Source organism: Entelurus aequoreus, linkage group LG16 (genome assembly GCF_033978785.1).
Source record: "Entelurus aequoreus isolate RoL-2023_Sb linkage group LG16, RoL_Eaeq_v1.1, whole genome shotgun sequence".
NCBI lineage: Eukaryota > Metazoa > Chordata > Actinopteri > Syngnathiformes > Syngnathidae > Entelurus > Entelurus aequoreus.
The window spans coordinates 16110114-16128225 of record NC_084746.1 but is presented as its reverse complement, the minus strand read 5'-3'; the positions used below and the strand labels follow the sequence as shown (position 1 = coordinate 16128225).

Genomic DNA, 18112 nt, shown 5'->3' with positions numbered 1-18112 from the left:
CCCAAATGATTAACTGTGATGTTTATTAACGGCTAACAAAGTTCGCCACCACGTTATGTCTTGGACTTTATCCAAGTGGGAGTCCTTTGCATCAGCAATACATTCACTAATTCATGTAGTAAAATAAGTCATTTCAAAAAAATCAAATTTGAGAAAAATAGAATACTTTCATGGTCACAGTGAGTACTATTGCAGAAGAATGTGATGGCTTTTAAAGTGCAAAATGAAGACGTGCGCAGTGTGCATCGGCTTGGGAAAGGGAGGAGCAAACCTGCAATGGAAAGCCGCTATTTACTCTTTTTGAGTCATGCAATAATTCATTTGGGGGGGAGCGTCATTCAAAGAGTGACATTTACTGTACACGTATTTACATGGAAGCTGTTAGAAGTGTGGGACACAGTTGTGCAAAGTAAGGTGCGTTTCATGCTCACCTTACATGTGGTCTGGGAGAAGTCTGTCACGGCCGTGCCTTATTTTGTGTTGTTTTTCCATGTTTAAAGCTTAGTTCCTGTCACTGCGCTCTTATTTTGTAGTTTTTACTTCCCGTTCCTGCAGCACCTTCACGACTGCCTTCGAGCTTTGTCGGCAACGCGTCTGTGGAGGGGGGCGGGGTGTGGCCTGCGGGCCTGCAGCGAAGCGGGGTGTGCCAGGATCGGCCTCGAAGTCAGCGACAGGTGCGTAGATGGCCCACCTGGGCCTTGTTATCTAATCACCTGTCTCTGACTTCGAGGTCGATCCTGGCACACCCCGCTTCGCTGCAGGCCCGCAGGCCACGCCCCCCTCCACAGCGTCGATGGTTGGTCGTGCTCCCAATTTGCAGAGGACAGTGTTATTGTACCTTGTGTTTTGTTGACTTTGTAGCCAGTTCAGTTTTAGTTTTGTTTTGCATTACCCTCACTATGCTGCAGTGCCTTTTCCTAGCGGCACTCGCCTTTTGTTTCTTTTTTATTTAAAGGGGAACTGCACTTTTTTGGGGAGTTTTGCCAATTGTTCACAATCATTATGAAAGACATGACGGATGGATTTTTTTTATTGCATTCTAAAAACTAAATGTAAATAAAAGTCCATTTACAGCGGAGCCAACGGGAGCTCTACTATTCCGCCCATAAAATCCAATAAATAATCATTCAAAAAGCGCCAACAATAATCCATTAACATTTGGTGACTTGAATATTAAGTATTAGTGATATTGTTATTATAAGTGCTAACGCAGACAAACTATTTTATAGCGGCGACATGATCACTTCCTGTGTGCCTATGTTTACATCATTGAGTGGCCTGCTGCTTCCCTGCTCCCTGAAAGTTTATTCTAGATCATAAACCATGCCTCTCACCTGGAAAGTATAAGTCTGAGTAGGTATTCCGACAAGTTGGGACACTTTGACAGCCATTTAGAACCTGGAACTGGCGAGGACGACATGAAAAGACGCACCCCTTTTCTTTGTGAGGATTTTATATGAACATCCTAGTTGTCGGCTTCCTAACGACAGCAGACATTGTACAGTAAGTGATGTTTTATTATGTTTGTCGGCTCTCATGAAGTCTGCAGTGAGTAATAATCTGTGATGAAGAAAAAAACAAATGCAAATGTGATGCGTTTTTTTAAATGAATGCTTAAAATGATCAAAATACGTAAATATTCAATGTTACTACATTACATATATACTTACATCATGTATATAAAACCTTAATGGAGGTGTTTGGATGTTTTTTTAAGGGGCTCAAGAGGGATTTAGATTTTTCCTGGAAGTGCAAAAGCCATTTGGAAGGGTGAGCGTCATCGTTCACGATAGAGTGACACATAATATTTTCGAACTATTCCGTGGAAAATAATATATCACCGGCTGTGATACCATGGACAAATACTGTGTCTTTAGATAAGAAGTCCTGTGGTCGTTATGAGAAGCAAACAGCTGTAATTAGATGCAAGGATCGTTCAAGATCAACAAGTCTAAGTGGCAGAGACCACGACTACTTAATTGTTTAACCCAGCCCATATTTTACACTTTGAAAGGCTTTCCATTTATCAAGGCGCGTTTGTTTGCGTATGGGTTCGTGACGTCTGTGTTCATTTGTATAAACCCAGGGGGATATTGTGTCATCAAGCCAGCCGAGAGTAATGGACTCTCAGAAATGATCCGACCCAAGTTCGACACGCTGGATATTCACGAATAACCGATCTAATAGGGAAGGAAGTCAAGCAGCCAGTTGGATTCAGTACCCCCTTATGCAACTGGCTGCTTGACTTCCTCACAGACAGACCCCAATCTGTGAGAGTGGGCGACAACACCTCCAGTGCCATCTCCCTGAGCCGGTGCTCAGGGAGATGGCTCGCCCCAGGGCTGTGTCCTGAGTCCGCTGCTGTTCACATTGATGACCCACTACTAACCACATTGTGAAGTATGCGGACGACACGACAGTAGTGGGCCTCATCCGTGACAACAACGACATGGACTACAGGGAGGAGGTGAAACATCTGGTTGACTGGTGCGGCACCAACAACCTGGTCCTGTACGTCAACAAGACCAAGGAGATCATCGTCGACTTCAGGAGGCACCAGTCCAGCCACGCTCAACTCTTCATCAACGGCACAGCAGTGGAGATTGTAAGCAGCACCAAGTTCCTGGGGGTGCAGATTACTAACAATATGACCTGGTGTCTACACACCGGAGCTCTTATAAAAAGAGCTCAGCAGCGCATGCACTTTTTGCGTGGGATGAAAAGAGCACAGCTCCCTGCCCCCATTCTCACCACATTCTACAGAGGCACTATAGAGAGCCTACTGACCAACTGCATCTCTGTCTGGACTGGAGCCTGCAGTGCCTCAGACTGGAAGTCTCTGCAGAGAGTGGTGAGGACGGCGGAAAAGATCACCAGGACTCCTCTTCCTCCTATCCGGGAAATCGCAAAAAGCCGCTGCCTGACCAGGGCTCAGAAAATCTGTAGAGACTCCACCCACCCCCACCAAGGACTGTTTTCACTGCTGGACTCTAGGAAGAGGTTCCGCAGCCTCCGAAGCAGAACCTCCAGGTTCTGTAACAGCTTCTTCCCTCAGGCTGTAAGACTCTTGAACGCATCATAATAATCCCCTCAATTACGAATGAACTCGCTGGAATATAAAGACAATATAACATCCATCCATAAACGTGGATACAGTAATCTTTTTATTTATATCTGCACCTTATTGCTCTTTTATCCTGCACTCCAACGAGCTAATGCAACGACATTTCGTTCTTATCTGTACTGTAGAGTTCAAATTTGAATGACAATAAAAAGTAAGTCTAAGTCTAATCTGTCAACACACTGTGACTGTAAGGCATAAATGGGGGAAAACTGTTCTCATGTCGCTTCACTTTTGTTGTACGTGGAGGCTACAGTCCGAATGAGAGAAGGGATTACTATTTTTATCAATACAACTACCATCAAAGTCCTTCAAACAAGCACACTAAGCTAACGCAAAGTGGGGCTTTTATTTATTTTAAATTATTTTTGACGTACAAAATGTTTTACCTGAAATGATCGGAAATTCATGCTCGCCCTTCGCCATTCACTCTTCTTTTTCAGCCGCTTCCGTTCGTCCAGAAATACGCTGAATAATGCGATAAAAGCTAGTTTTATTCCCTTCCACACCGATTGTGGCAGTTAATAATGGCACACGTCGTCGTTATAATGAATATTATTGGATGCATTATAGGCGACAATTAGCGTTTCACTAACTTCCGCCCGGCAATGCATTGTGGGAAATGTAAAAAAAAAATCGAAAATCGAGAATTGAACCGTCCGTTGTAAGTGGACTTTTAATTGCATTTAGGTAATATTTAGCATTTATGCTTAAAAAAAACAAACATCCATCGTCGTGTATTTCATAATAATTGTGAACGACAGGCAAAAAAATTAATTAAAAAAAGTGCAGTTTTCCTTTAAACCAGGGGTGTCAAACTCAAATACAGAGTGAGACAAAATTTAAAACTGAACAAAGCCGCGGGCCAAGGTTGAACAAATTAACCTTTCAATAGGGACCCAAACAAGTTTTGCATTGAATATTGAACAAGCAAGGCTTATATAACTTTATAGTGACATGCAAAATCCAGTTTCAAATAATAATAATAATAATTAAAAAATATCAATGGCATATCAAATACAATTTAAATAACAATTGAATGCCTCTTTTCTATTTGCAGCCTTCTGAGGTAAATATCAACGTTAACTTTTTCCACAGGCTAATAAATTTGAAAATAAAATAACAATAAATAAAACAACTATTCAGGGCTTTAAACTGCTCAGTTTGCAACACACTGATCTAATCTGATGTACCCAAGCCAGATACCTGCCATCTTTTCTTGGATGCTAGTTCATTAATGTCGGGGCTCAGGCTTTGAGCTGAGGCAACCTTCATTATCGAACGAAGGTGTTGATCAGTCATTATATCTCGTAGTCCACCCGGATAACAGTCTTGGGGGCGTGCCTTAAAGGCAATGCCTTTATGTCCTCTGCGAGCTGTCCGCTTTTCATCCATTCTAACAACATTCCGGCCCACATTTCGGGAGAACATCCGCACTGTAACACAACAGAACAAGTACCCAGAACCCTTTGCAGCACAAACTCTCCCGGGACGTTACAAAATACACCCTCCGCTACCACCAAACCCCCCCCCCCCCCCCCACACACACACACACCTTGTAGCGTCCCGGAAAAGTTAGTGCTGCAAAGGGTTCTGGGTATTTGTTCTGTTGTGTTTATGTTGTGTTACGGTGCGGATGTTCTCCCGAAATGTGTTTGTCATTCTTGTTTGGTGTGGGTTCACAGTGTGGCGTATATTTCTAACAGTGTTAAAGTTGTTTATACGGCTACCCTCACTGTAACCTGTATCGCTGTTGATCAAGTATGCGTTGCATTCACGTGTGTGTGCGTGCAGAAGCCGCACATATTATGTGACTGGGCCAGCACTCGTTGGACTGGATGAAAAGCGGACGTGTCGATTTTCGGGAGGGGCACGGAAATTTGGGAGTCTCCCGGTTGGGTTGGCAAGTATGAGAATTAGCGTATATAATCCGCCGTATATAATCGGCGGGCCAGCTCTAGTGTTAATTTGATATCGCCTCAAGGGCCAAGTGAAATTACACGGCGGGCCAGAGTTTGACACCCATGCTTTAAACCAAAAATAAACAAAAGGCGAGTGCAGCTAGTTGAAGGCACTGAAGCTGAAAAGGAAACTAATACTAAATTGGCTAAAAAGTAAACAAAAACGTGTGTAACAGAGTGGGCTTCCACAAAGTACACCCGAACATCACAATCTCGCTAACACAAAGCAGGTGCGGGGCAAACAGGAAGTGAAAACTACAAAATAAGAGCCCAGATAGGAACTAAGCTTTAAACATGAAAAAAAAAACATAAGCTTAAAATAAGGCACGGCCGTGACTGCATAATTTGGCATCAACATTTTGAGCCCGAGCTTTCCGAATCGGGATCCCCTTTGTCGGACTCATTTGAGGGTAACTCCTCCTGACTGGAGGTGGGCTGACAGGTGACGGCCTGAGTCCCGTTAGCACACACCACGCTGCCCTCGGACTTGCTGAAGCTGAACAGCTTACCTGGACTGAATGTCCTGTTGGGGGACTGTGAGCGCTCCTGGCCGCCGGGGGGCGCCGAAGATGTCACTATCGATCCCGGCGACCCCCCGACGGCCGCCGCCGGCTCCTTTTTCACCTCCGGCGACTTGAGGAACTTGAGGAATCCGGCCAGCTTGGCCTCGCCGCCGGTGGGCGACTGGGCCGGGGAGCGGGAGGAGCCGGAGGAGAACTTCCCCTGGAGAGGGATGATCTGCTTCAGCTTCATCACGTTGTTGGTCCCCAGCAGGGAGCTGGGTCTCTTGGGCTTGCCCCCCGCCGTTTTCTCGTGGTGGTGCTGGTGATGGCCCTCGGACTTGTGGTAGTCGCTCTCCTGGCGGGCCTCCGCCTGGAGCTCCGCCTGACGCTGGAGTTCCTCTTCCTCGCGGCGACGTCTGAGCTGTTGCTGAAAATGCTGCTGGGCTTGAAGCTCATGCCTCTAAACGGGGAGTTGTCGGTGGAAAAGTCCAGTGTTAGAAGTCAGGGACAAACAGTATCTCACTAAAGTGACCATTTTTATACCATCTGCTCAATGGACAATACTATAGAAAGGCTATTAGCCTCTTTAGCGCCACCCTAGTGGCTCTCTGGAGCTTTTTCAATGTATAAAAATAGAAAAAGATGAGGGAAAAACATTTTTTTGCTTTAATGTTTTCTATGTGAGGACAAACAAGACAAAAACCTTCCTAATTGTTAAAAAAAACACACTGTTTATGTTATACATGCTTCACTGATGAGAGTATTGGGCAAGTGAAATTTCGGCGGTCCTTGAACGCACCGTAGTTTGTGTACATGTACAACTTTCTCCGACGCTGCCACACAAAGATGTGTTTTATGCCACTCCTTTTTTAAAAAAAATCATTTTGTCCACCAAACGTTTTGTACTGCGCACAAAGGTGAGCTTTGTTGATGTTATTGACTAACACGCTAACATGCTATTTAGGCTGGCTGTATGAACGTATTGCATCATTATGCCTTGTGTGTAGGTATATTTGAGCTCGTTTAATTTCCTTTACTTGTGTCCTCTGTGTATTTAATTTATATTTGCATCGCACCCTCTGAGAAGTTTTACTAATGTTTTCCATCCATCCATCCATTTTCTACCGCTTGTCCCGTTCAGAGTCGCGGGGGGTGCTGAATGTTGTAAAAATGTGTAGAATAAATATTACATTTCAACATTTCTGTCAACAAAAATTTGCGTCAGCCTGCGACACATAGTCATTTTGATAGTAGGCTAATATAGCTAATATAGACACATCATGTATTGTCTTCATTATAACACGTATATAAGACTTTTAAAGTCATTTTGATAGTAGGCTAATATAACTAATATAGACATTTACATCATGTGTTGTCTTCATTATAAGACTTATATAAGACTTTTAGTCATTTTGATAGTAGGCTAATATAACTAATATAGACATTTACATCATGTGTTGTCTTCATTATAAGACATATATAAGACTTTTAGTCATTTTGATAGTAGGCTAATATAGCTAATATAGACACTTACATCATGTGTTGTCTTCATTATAACACATAAGACTTTTAAAGTCATATTTTTTGTTGGTTTATTTTATTACAAATAATCATAATTATTTGTAATTCATTAAAATTAATTGATTTACAATGATTTGACAAATGCCAATATATAATTATAGCAATAATGGCTGCGTGTTGACTAGTTTTCACAGGACAGTTGATCTATACTGCCTTTTTATAGTTGTAGACCAGTTGTATTTCTATAGTATTGTCCCCTGAGAAGATGTCATTCAATAATTGCTGAAATAGTAGAGTTTTAAAAGGGGTCATGTGATGCAACACCAACTTTTCTCAACTGTTTCGCACCTGTGGATTTGCCATAAGTCTCAAAATGTTGAATTGTAATAATTGAGGCATTGTGAGATATTGATGAAACAACCTTTGAGATGAGACATTTGGAATTTTAGACTCTTGTTTAGACTCCTTTACAAGTTCAGTATTTTACTAAATTCTGAATTAGTTTTTATGCTAATGGTAGTTCTTAATAATACATTTATTTTTTTACTCGTTTCCCTTTATTATGCTTAGAAACACTATTTACGTGTACTTTGTATGATTTTGTCCTGTTTTTGTTTTTTAGAACAACATGCTTTTTGGTTCAACGTCAGGTTGTGACGTTGATTTGACCATTAAAATGTGGTCATTTCCCAACCAATATTTTACAACACAAATACAATGTTGAAACAACGTGCGTCTTGGTAACGTTTATTCAATGTCAAGTTCTGACGTTGATTTGACCATTGAAACGTGGTCATTTTACAACCAATACCCTACAACACAAATACAACGTTGAAACAACGTGTTGGCAACGTTTATTCAATGTCAGGTTGCAACCATTGAATGTTGGTCATTTTACAACACAAATACAGGTACAACATTGAAACAACATGCTTTTTGACAACGTTTATTAAACGTCAGGTTGTGACGTTGAATTGACCATTGAATTTTGGTCATTTTACAACACAAATACAAGGTTGAAACAACATGCTTTTGGACAACGTTTATTCAATGTCAGGTTGTGATGTTGATTTGACTATTACATTTTTGGGAATTTTCCAACCAAAATTTTCCAACACAATTACAACGTTGAAACAACATGCTTTTTGACAACGTTTAATCAATGTCAGGTTGTGACGTTGATTTGACCATTGAATTTTGGTCATTTTACAACACAAATACAGGTACAACATTGAAACAACATGCTTTTTGACAACGTTTATTAAACGTCAGGTTGTGACGTTGATTTGACCATTGAATTTTGGTCATTTTACAACACAAATACAAGGTTGAAACAACATGCTTTTGGACAACGTTTATTCAATGTCAGGTTGTGATGTTGATTTGACTATTACATTTTTGGGAATTTTCCAACCAAAATTTTCCAACACAATTACAACGTTGAAACAACATGCTTTTTGACAACGTTTAATCAATGTCAGGTTGTGACGTTGATTTGACCATTGAATTTTGGTCATTTTACAACACAAATACAGGTACAACATTGAAACAACATGCTTTTTGACAACGTTTATTAAACGTCAGGTTGTGACGTTGATTTGACCATTGAATTTTGGTCATTTTACAACACAAATACAAGGTTGAAACAACATGCTTTTGGACAACGTTTATTCAATGTCAGGTTGTGATGTTGATTTGACCATTACATTTTTGGGAATTTTCCAACCAAAATTTTCCAACACAATTACAACGTTGAAACAACATGCTTTTTGACAACGTTTAATCAATGTCAGGTTGTGACGTTGATTTGACCATTGAATTTTGGTCATTTTACAACAAGAATACAACATTGAAACAACGTGCTTTTCGGCACCGATTAATCAATGTCAGGTTGTGACGTTGATTTCACCATTGAAATTTGGTCATTTTTTAACTAATATTTTACAACACAAATACAACGTTGAAACAACATGCTTTTTGACAACGTTTATTCAATGTCAGGTTGTGACGTTGATTTGACCATTAAATTGTGGTCATTTTACAACACAAATACAACGTTGAAACAACATGCTTTTTGACAACGTTTATTCAATGTCAGGTTGTGACGTTGATTTGACCAATAAATTGTGGTAATTTTACAACACAAATACAACATTGAAACAACATGCTTTTTGACAATGTTTTTTTCAATGTCAGGTTGTGACGTTGATTTGACCATTGAAATTTGGTCATTTTACAACCAATATTCTACAACACAAATACAAGGTTGAAACAACATGCTTCTTGGCAACATTTATTTAATGTCAGGTTGCAACGTTGATTTGACCATTGAATTTTGGTCATTTGACAACACAAATACAAGGTTGAAACAACATGCTTTTTGGCAACGTTTATTCAACGTCATTTGACTATTACTTATTTTGTTTTGATTTTGTATGGTGTCCTTGAGTGCCCAGAAAGGCGCCTTATAAATAAAATGTATTATTATTATTATTACATTTTTGGTAATTTACCAACCAATATTTTCCAACTCTATTCCAACGTTGAAACAACATACTTTTTGACAACGTTTAATCAATGTCAGGTTGTGACGTTGATTTGACCATTGAAATTTGGTCATTTCCCAACCAATATTTTACAACACAAATAAAACGTTGAAACAACATGCTTCTTGGCAATGTTTATTCAATGTCAGGTTGTGACTTTGATTTGACTATTACATTTTTGGTAATTTTCCAACCAATATTTTCCAACACAATTAAACAGCTTCTTGGCAATGTTTATTTAACGTTGATTTGACCATTGAATTTTGGTCATTTTACAAGACAAATACAACATTGAAACAACATGTTTTTTGACATTATTCAATGTCAGGTTGTGACATTGATTTGACCATTGAAATTCGGTCATTTTACAACACAAATACAATGTTGAAACAACATGCTTTTTGACAACGTTTATTCAACGTCAGGTTGTGATGTTGATTTGACCATTGAATTTGGGACATTTTTACAACACAAATACAACATTGCAACAAAGTGCTTTTTGGCAACGTTTATTCAATGTCAGGTTGTGACGTTGATTAGACATTGAAATTTGGTCATTTGACCACAAAAATACAACGTTGAAACAACATGCTTTTTGACAACGTTTAATCAATGTCAGGTTGTGACGTTGATTTGACCATTGATGTTTGGTAATTTTTCAACCAATATTTTACAACACAAATACAACGTTGAAACAAAATGGTTTTTGACAACGTTTAATCAATGTCAGGTTGTGACGTTGATTTGACCATTGAAATTTGGTCATTTTCCAACCAATATTTTACATCACAAATACAAGGTTGAAATAACATGCTTTTTGACAACGTTTAATCAATGTCAGGTTGTGACGTTGATTTGACTATTACAATTTTGGTAATTTTCCAACCAATATTTTCCAACACAATTACAACATTGAAACAACATGCTTTTTGACAACTTTTAATCAATGTCAGGTTGTGACGTTGATTTGACCATTAAAATTGTCATTACGTGGACCTTGGGGTTTGTTTTCCCGGAATGCAAAGGAAAGTTGGCGCGGGCAAGACGTGAATGTGAGTACATATTTATTAATAACACTAACAAACTACAAAAAAGGGAGCAAACAAAAGGCGCGCACAATGGCGGAGAACAAACTTGACTAATGAAAACAAAAGACTAGCACAAAGGCAATTAACTATGAACACAAAACAAAAACACTTACTGTGGCATGGCATGAAGCATGAACTATAATAAACAGGAATCTCATGGGTAGCAGAGGTAGTATGGCTGGACAGAATAGATAATGTCACCAGGACGAACAACAGAAAGAGACCGGCTTAAATAGCAGTGACATGATCAGTGGAAACAGGTGCGTGACTCAAAACGTGAAACAGGTGCGTGACATGACAGGTGAAAACTAATGGGTTGCTATGGTGACAAAACAAACAAAAGTGCACAAAGAGTCCAAAAACAAAACCGAACATGACTAAAACAAAACATGATCACACAGACCTGAAAAAAATTTGGTCATTTCCCAACCAATATTTTACAACACAAATACAACGTTGAAACAACATACTTCTTAGTAACGTTTATTCAATGTCAAGTTGTGACGTTGATTTGACCATTGAAATTTGGTCATTTTCCAACCAATATTTTACATCACAAATACAAGGTTGAAATAACATGCTTTTTGACAACGTTTAATCAATGTCAGGTTGTGACATTGATTTAACTATTACAATTTTGGTCATTTTCCAACCAATATTTTCCAACACATTTACAACATTGAAACAACATGCTTCTTGGTAACGTTTATTCAATGTCAAGTTGTGACGTTGATTTGACCATTGAAATGTGGTCATTTCCCAACCAATATTTTCCAACACAAATACAACATTGAAACAACATGCTTTTTGACAACGTTTATTCAATGTCAGGTTGTGACGTTGATTTGATCATTGAAATTTGGTCATTTTACAACCAATAATCTACAACACAAATACAACGTTGAAACAACATGCTTTTTGACATTATTCAATGTCAGGTTGTGACGTTGATTTGACCATTGAAATTTGGTCATTTTACAACCAATAATCTACAACACAAATACAACGTTGAAACAACATGCTTTTTGACATTATTCAATGTCAGGTTGTGACGTTGATTTAACTATTACAATTTTGGTCATTTCCCAACCAATATTTTCCAACACAAATACAACATTGAAACAACATGCTTTTTGACAACGTTTATTCAATGTCAGGTTGTGACGTTGATTTGATCATTGAAATTTGGTCATTTTACAACCAATAATCTACAACACAAATACAACGTTGAAACAACATGCTTTTTGACAACGTTTATTCAATGTCAGGTTGTGACGTTGATTTGATCATTGAAATTTGGTCATTTTACAACCAATAATCTACAACACAAATACAACGTTGAAAAAACATGCTTTTTGACATTATTCAATGTCAGGTTGTGACGTTGATTTGACCATTGAATTTTGGTCATTTTACAACAAGAATACAAGGTTGAAACAACATGCTTTTTGACAACGTTTATTAAACGTCAGGTTGTGACGTTGATTTGACCATTGAATTTTGGTCATTTTACAACACAAATACAAGGTTGAAACAACATGCTTTTGGACAACGTTTATTCAATGTCAGGTTGTGATGTTGATTTGACTATTACATTTTTGGGAATTTTCCAACCAAAATTTTCCAACACAATTACAACGTTGAAACAACATGCTTTTTGACAACGTTTAATCAATGTCAGGTTGTGACGTTGATTTGACCATTGAATTTTGGTCATTTTACAACACAAATACAGGTACAACATTGAAACAACATGCTTTTTGACAACGTTTATTAAACGTCAGGTTGTGACGTTGATTTGACCATTGAATTTTGGTCATTTTACAACACAAATACAAGGTTGAAACAACATGCTTTTGGACAACGTTTATTCAATGTCAGGTTGTGATGTTGATTTGACCATTACATTTTTGGGAATTTTCCAACCAAAATTTTCCAACACAATTACAACGTTGAAACAACATGCTTTTTGACAACGTTTAATCAATGTCAGGTTGTGACGTTGATTTGACCATTGAATTTTGGTCATTTTACAACAAGAATACAACATTGAAACAACGTGCTTTTCGGCACCGATTAATCAATGTCAGGTTGTGACGTTGATTTCACCATTGAAATTTGGTCATTTTTTAACTAATATTTTACAACACAAATACAACGTTGAAACAACATGCTTTTTGACAACGTTTATTCAATGTCAGGTTGTGACGTTGATTTGACCATTAAATTGTGGTCATTTTACAACACAAATACAACGTTGAAACAACATGCTTTTTGACAACGTTTATTCAATGTCAGGTTGTGACGTTGATTTGACCAATAAATTGTGGTAATTTTACAACACAAATACAACATTGAAACAACATGCTTTTTGACAATGTTTTTTTCAATGTCAGGTTGTGACGTTGATTTGACCATTGAAATTTGGTCATTTTACAACCAATATTCTACAACACAAATACAAGGTTGAAACAACATGCTTCTTGGCAACATTTATTTAATGTCAGGTTGCAACGTTGATTTGACCATTGAATTTTGGTCATTTGACAACACAAATACAAGGTTGAAACAACATGCTTTTTGGCAACGTTTATTCAACGTCATTTGACTATTACTTATTTTGTTTTGATTTTGTATGGTGTCCTTGAGTGCCCAGAAAGGCGCCTTATAAATAAAATGTATTATTATTATTATTACATTTTTGGTAATTTACCAACCAATATTTTCCAACTCTATTCCAACGTTGAAACAACATACTTTTTGACAACGTTTAATCAATGTCAGGTTGTGACGTTGATTTGACCATTGAAATTTGGTCATTTCCCAACCAATATTTTACAACACAAATAAAACGTTGAAACAACATGCTTCTTGGCAATGTTTATTCAATGTCAGGTTGTGACTTTGATTTGACTATTACATTTTTGGTAATTTTCCAACCAATATTTTCCAACACAATTAAACAGCTTCTTGGCAATGTTTATTTAACGTTGATTTGACCATTGAATTTTGGTCATTTTACAAGACAAATACAACATTGAAACAACATGTTTTTTGACATTATTCAATGTCAGGTTGTGACATTGATTTGACCATTGAAATTCGGTCATTTTACAACACAAATACAATGTTGAAACAACATGCTTTTTGACAACGTTTATTCAACGTCAGGTTGTGATGTTGATTTGACCATTGAATTTGGGACATTTTTACAACACAAATACAACATTGCAACAAAGTGCTTTTTGGCAACGTTTATTCAATGTCAGGTTGTGACGTTGATTAGACATTGAAATTTGGTCATTTGACCACAAAAATACAACGTTGAAACAACATGCTTTTTGACAACGTTTAATCAATGTCAGGTTGTGACGTTGATTTGACCATTGATGTTTGGTAATTTTTCAACCAATATTTTACAACACAAATACAACGTTGAAACAAAATGGTTTTTGACAACGTTTAATCAATGTCAGGTTGTGACGTTGATTTGACCATTGAAATTTGGTCATTTTCCAACCAATATTTTACATCACAAATACAAGGTTGAAATAACATGCTTTTTGACAACGTTTAATCAATGTCAGGTTGTGACGTTGATTTGACTATTACAATTTTGGTAATTTTCCAACCAATATTTTCCAACACAATTACAACATTGAAACAACATGCTTTTTGACAACTTTTAATCAATGTCAGGTTGTGACGTTGATTTGACCATTAAAATTGTCATTACGTGGACCTTGGGGTTTGTTTTCCCGGAATGCAAAGGAAAGTTGGCGCGGGCAAGACGTGAATGTGAGTACATATTTATTAATAACACTAACAAACTACAAAAAAGGGAGCAAACAAAAGGCGCGCACAATGGCGGAGAACAAACTTGACTAATGAAAACAAAAGACTAGCACAAAGGCAATTAACTATGAACACAAAACAAAAACACTTACTGTGGCATGGCATGAAGCATGAACTATAATAAACAGGAATCTCATGGGTAGCAGAGGTAGTATGGCTGGACAGAATAGATAATGTCACCAGGACGAACAACAGAAAGAGACCGGCTTAAATAGCAGTGACATGATCAGTGGAAACAGGTGCGTGACTCAAAACGTGAAACAGGTGCGTGACATGACAGGTGAAAACTAATGGGTTGCTATGGTGACAAAACAAACAAAAGTGCACAAAGAGTCCAAAAACAAAACCGAACATGACTAAAACAAAACATGATCACACAGACCTGAAAAAAATTTGGTCATTTCCCAACCAATATTTTACAACACAAATACAACGTTGAAACAACATACTTCTTAGTAACGTTTATTCAATGTCAAGTTGTGACGTTGATTTGACCATTGAAATTTGGTCATTTTCCAACCAATATTTTACATCACAAATACAAGGTTGAAATAACATGCTTTTTGACAACGTTTAATCAATGTCAGGTTGTGACATTGATTTAACTATTACAATTTTGGTCATTTTCCAACCAATATTTTCCAACACATTTACAACATTGAAACAACATGCTTCTTGGTAACGTTTATTCAATGTCAAGTTGTGACGTTGATTTGACCATTGAAATGTGGTCATTTCCCAACCAATATTTTCCAACACAAATACAACATTGAAACAACATGCTTTTTGACAACGTTTATTCAATGTCAGGTTGTGACGTTGATTTGATCATTGAAATTTGGTCATTTTACAACCAATAATCTACAACACAAATACAACGTTGAAACAACATGCTTTTTGACATTATTCAATGTCAGGTTGTGACGTTGATTTGACCATTGAAATTTGGTCATTTTACAACCAATAATCTACAACACAAATACAACGTTGAAACAACATGCTTTTTGACATTATTCAATGTCAGGTTGTGACGTTGATTTAACTATTACAATTTTGGTCATTTCCCAACCAATATTTTCCAACACAAATACAACATTGAAACAACATGCTTTTTGACAACGTTTATTCAATGTCAGGTTGTGACGTTGATTTGATCATTGAAATTTGGTCATTTTACAACCAATAATCTACAACACAAATACAACGTTGAAACAACATGCTTTTTGACAACGTTTATTCAATGTCAGGTTGTGACGTTGATTTGATCATTGAAATTTGGTCATTTTACAACCAATAATCTACAACACAAATACAACGTTGAAAAAACATGCTTTTTGACATTATTCAATGTCAGGTTGTGACGTTGATTTGACCATTGAATTTTGGTCATTTTACAACAAGAATACAAGGTTGAAACAACATGCTTGTTGACAACGTTTATGCAATGTCAGGTTGTGACGTTGATTTGACCATTGAATTTTGGTCATTTTACAACAAGAATACAACATTAAAAAACGTGCTTTTCGGCACTGATTAATCAATGTCAGGTTGTGACGTTGATTTGACCATTGAATTTTGGTCATTTTACAACACAAATACAACGTTGAAACAACATGCTTTTTGACATTATTCAAGGTCAGGTTGTGACGTTGATTTGACCATTGAATTTTGATCATTTTACAACACAAATACAACGTAGAAACAACATGTTTTTTGACAACGTTTATTCAATGTCAGGTTGTGACATTGATTTGACCATTGAATTTTGGTCATTTTACAACACAAATACAAGGTTGAAACAACATGCTTGTTGACGTTTATGCAATGTCAGGTTGTGACGTTGATTTGACCATTGAATTTTGGTCATTTTACAACAAGAATACAACATTGAAACAACGTGCTTTTCGGCACCGATTAATCAATGTCAGGTTGTGACATTGATTTGACCATTGAATTTTGGTCATTTTACAACAAGAATACAACATTGAAACAACGTGCTTTTCGGCACCAATTAATCAATGTCAGGTTGTGACGTTGATTTGACCATTGAATTTTGGTCATTTTACAACACAAATACAAGGTTGAAACAACATGCCTTTTTACAACGTTTATTCAATGTCAGGTTGTGACGTTGATTTGACCATTGAATTTTGGTCATTTTACAACAAGAATACAACATTGAAACAACATGCTTTTCGGCACCGATTAATCAATGTCAGGTTGTGACGTTGATTTGACCATTGAATTTTGGTCATTTTACAACACAAATACAAGGTTGAAACAACATGCTTGTTGACAACGTTTATGCAATGTCAGGTTGTGACGTTGATTTGACCATTGAATTTTGGTCATTTTACAACACAAATACAACATTGAAACAACGTGCTTTTTGACAATGTTTATTCAATGTCAGGTTGTGACGTTGATTTGACCATTGAAATTTGGTCATTTTACAACCAATAATCTACAACACAAATACAAGGTTGAAACAACAAGCTTCTTGGCAACATTTATTCAATGTCAGGTTGCAACGTTGATTTGACCATTGATTTTTGGTCATTTGACAACACAAATACAAGGTTGAAACAACATGCTTTTTGGCGACGTTTATTCAATGTCAGGTTGTGACGTTGATTTGACCATTGCATTTTTGGTCATTTTCCAACCAATATTTTCCAACACAATTACATTGTTGAAACAACATGCTTTTTGACAACGTTTAATCAATGTCAGGTTGTGACGTTGATTTGACCATTGAATTTTGGTAATTTTACAACACAAATACAACGTTGAAACAACATGCTTTTTGACAACGTTTAATCAATGTCAGGTTGTGACGTTGATTTGACCATTGAAATTTGTTCATTTTCGAACTAATATTTTACAACACAAATACAAGGTTGAAATAACATGCCTTTTGACAACGTTTATTCAATGTCAGGTTATGACGTTGATTTGACCATTGAAATTTGGTCATTTTACAACCAATATTCTACAACACAAATACAACATTGAAACAACATGCTTCTTGGCAACATTTATTCAATGTCAGGTTGCAACGTTGATTTGACCATTGAATTTTGGTCATTTGACAACACAAATACAACGTTGAAACAACATGCTTTTTGACAACGTTCATTCAATGTCAGGTTGTGACATTGATTTGGCCATTGAAATTTGGTCATTTTACAACCAATATTCTACAACACAAATACAACATTGAAGCAACATGCTTTTTGACGACGTTGATTCAACATTGAAATCTGGTCATTTCCCAACCAACAACGTGGATCCAACGTTACACATCCACGTTGTCTCAATTTAAAAAATACAAACTATTTTGCAAAGTTGTTTCCAAGTCAGTTTTAAATGACATTGTATCAATGTCTTGTGCCTGTCGGGATGGTATTATTTGAAATACACAACTTTTACGAATTTTAGCAGACATATTAGGTATGTTTGCACAAAGTAACGTTATCGGATCGGTATCGCCGATACCAGCCTGAGTTTTTACTCA

The 18112-nt window shown here is 37.2% G+C and overlaps 1 protein-coding gene across 1 annotated transcript in view; it reads right to left on the bottom strand.

Moving 5' to 3' along the window:
• Positions 1–4757: 4757 nt before the first annotated feature.
• The window catches only part of ano8a (anoctamin 8a), an 81036-nt gene continuing 67681 nt past the window's right edge, over positions 4758–18112 (bottom strand). Inside the window, exon 18 of the mRNA XM_062022248.1 lies at positions 4758–6045. Coding sequence (XP_061878232.1) covers positions 5434–6045 — 612 coding nt within the window. The 3' untranslated portion in view covers positions 4758–5433. The remainder of the gene's footprint in view (positions 6046–18112) is intronic.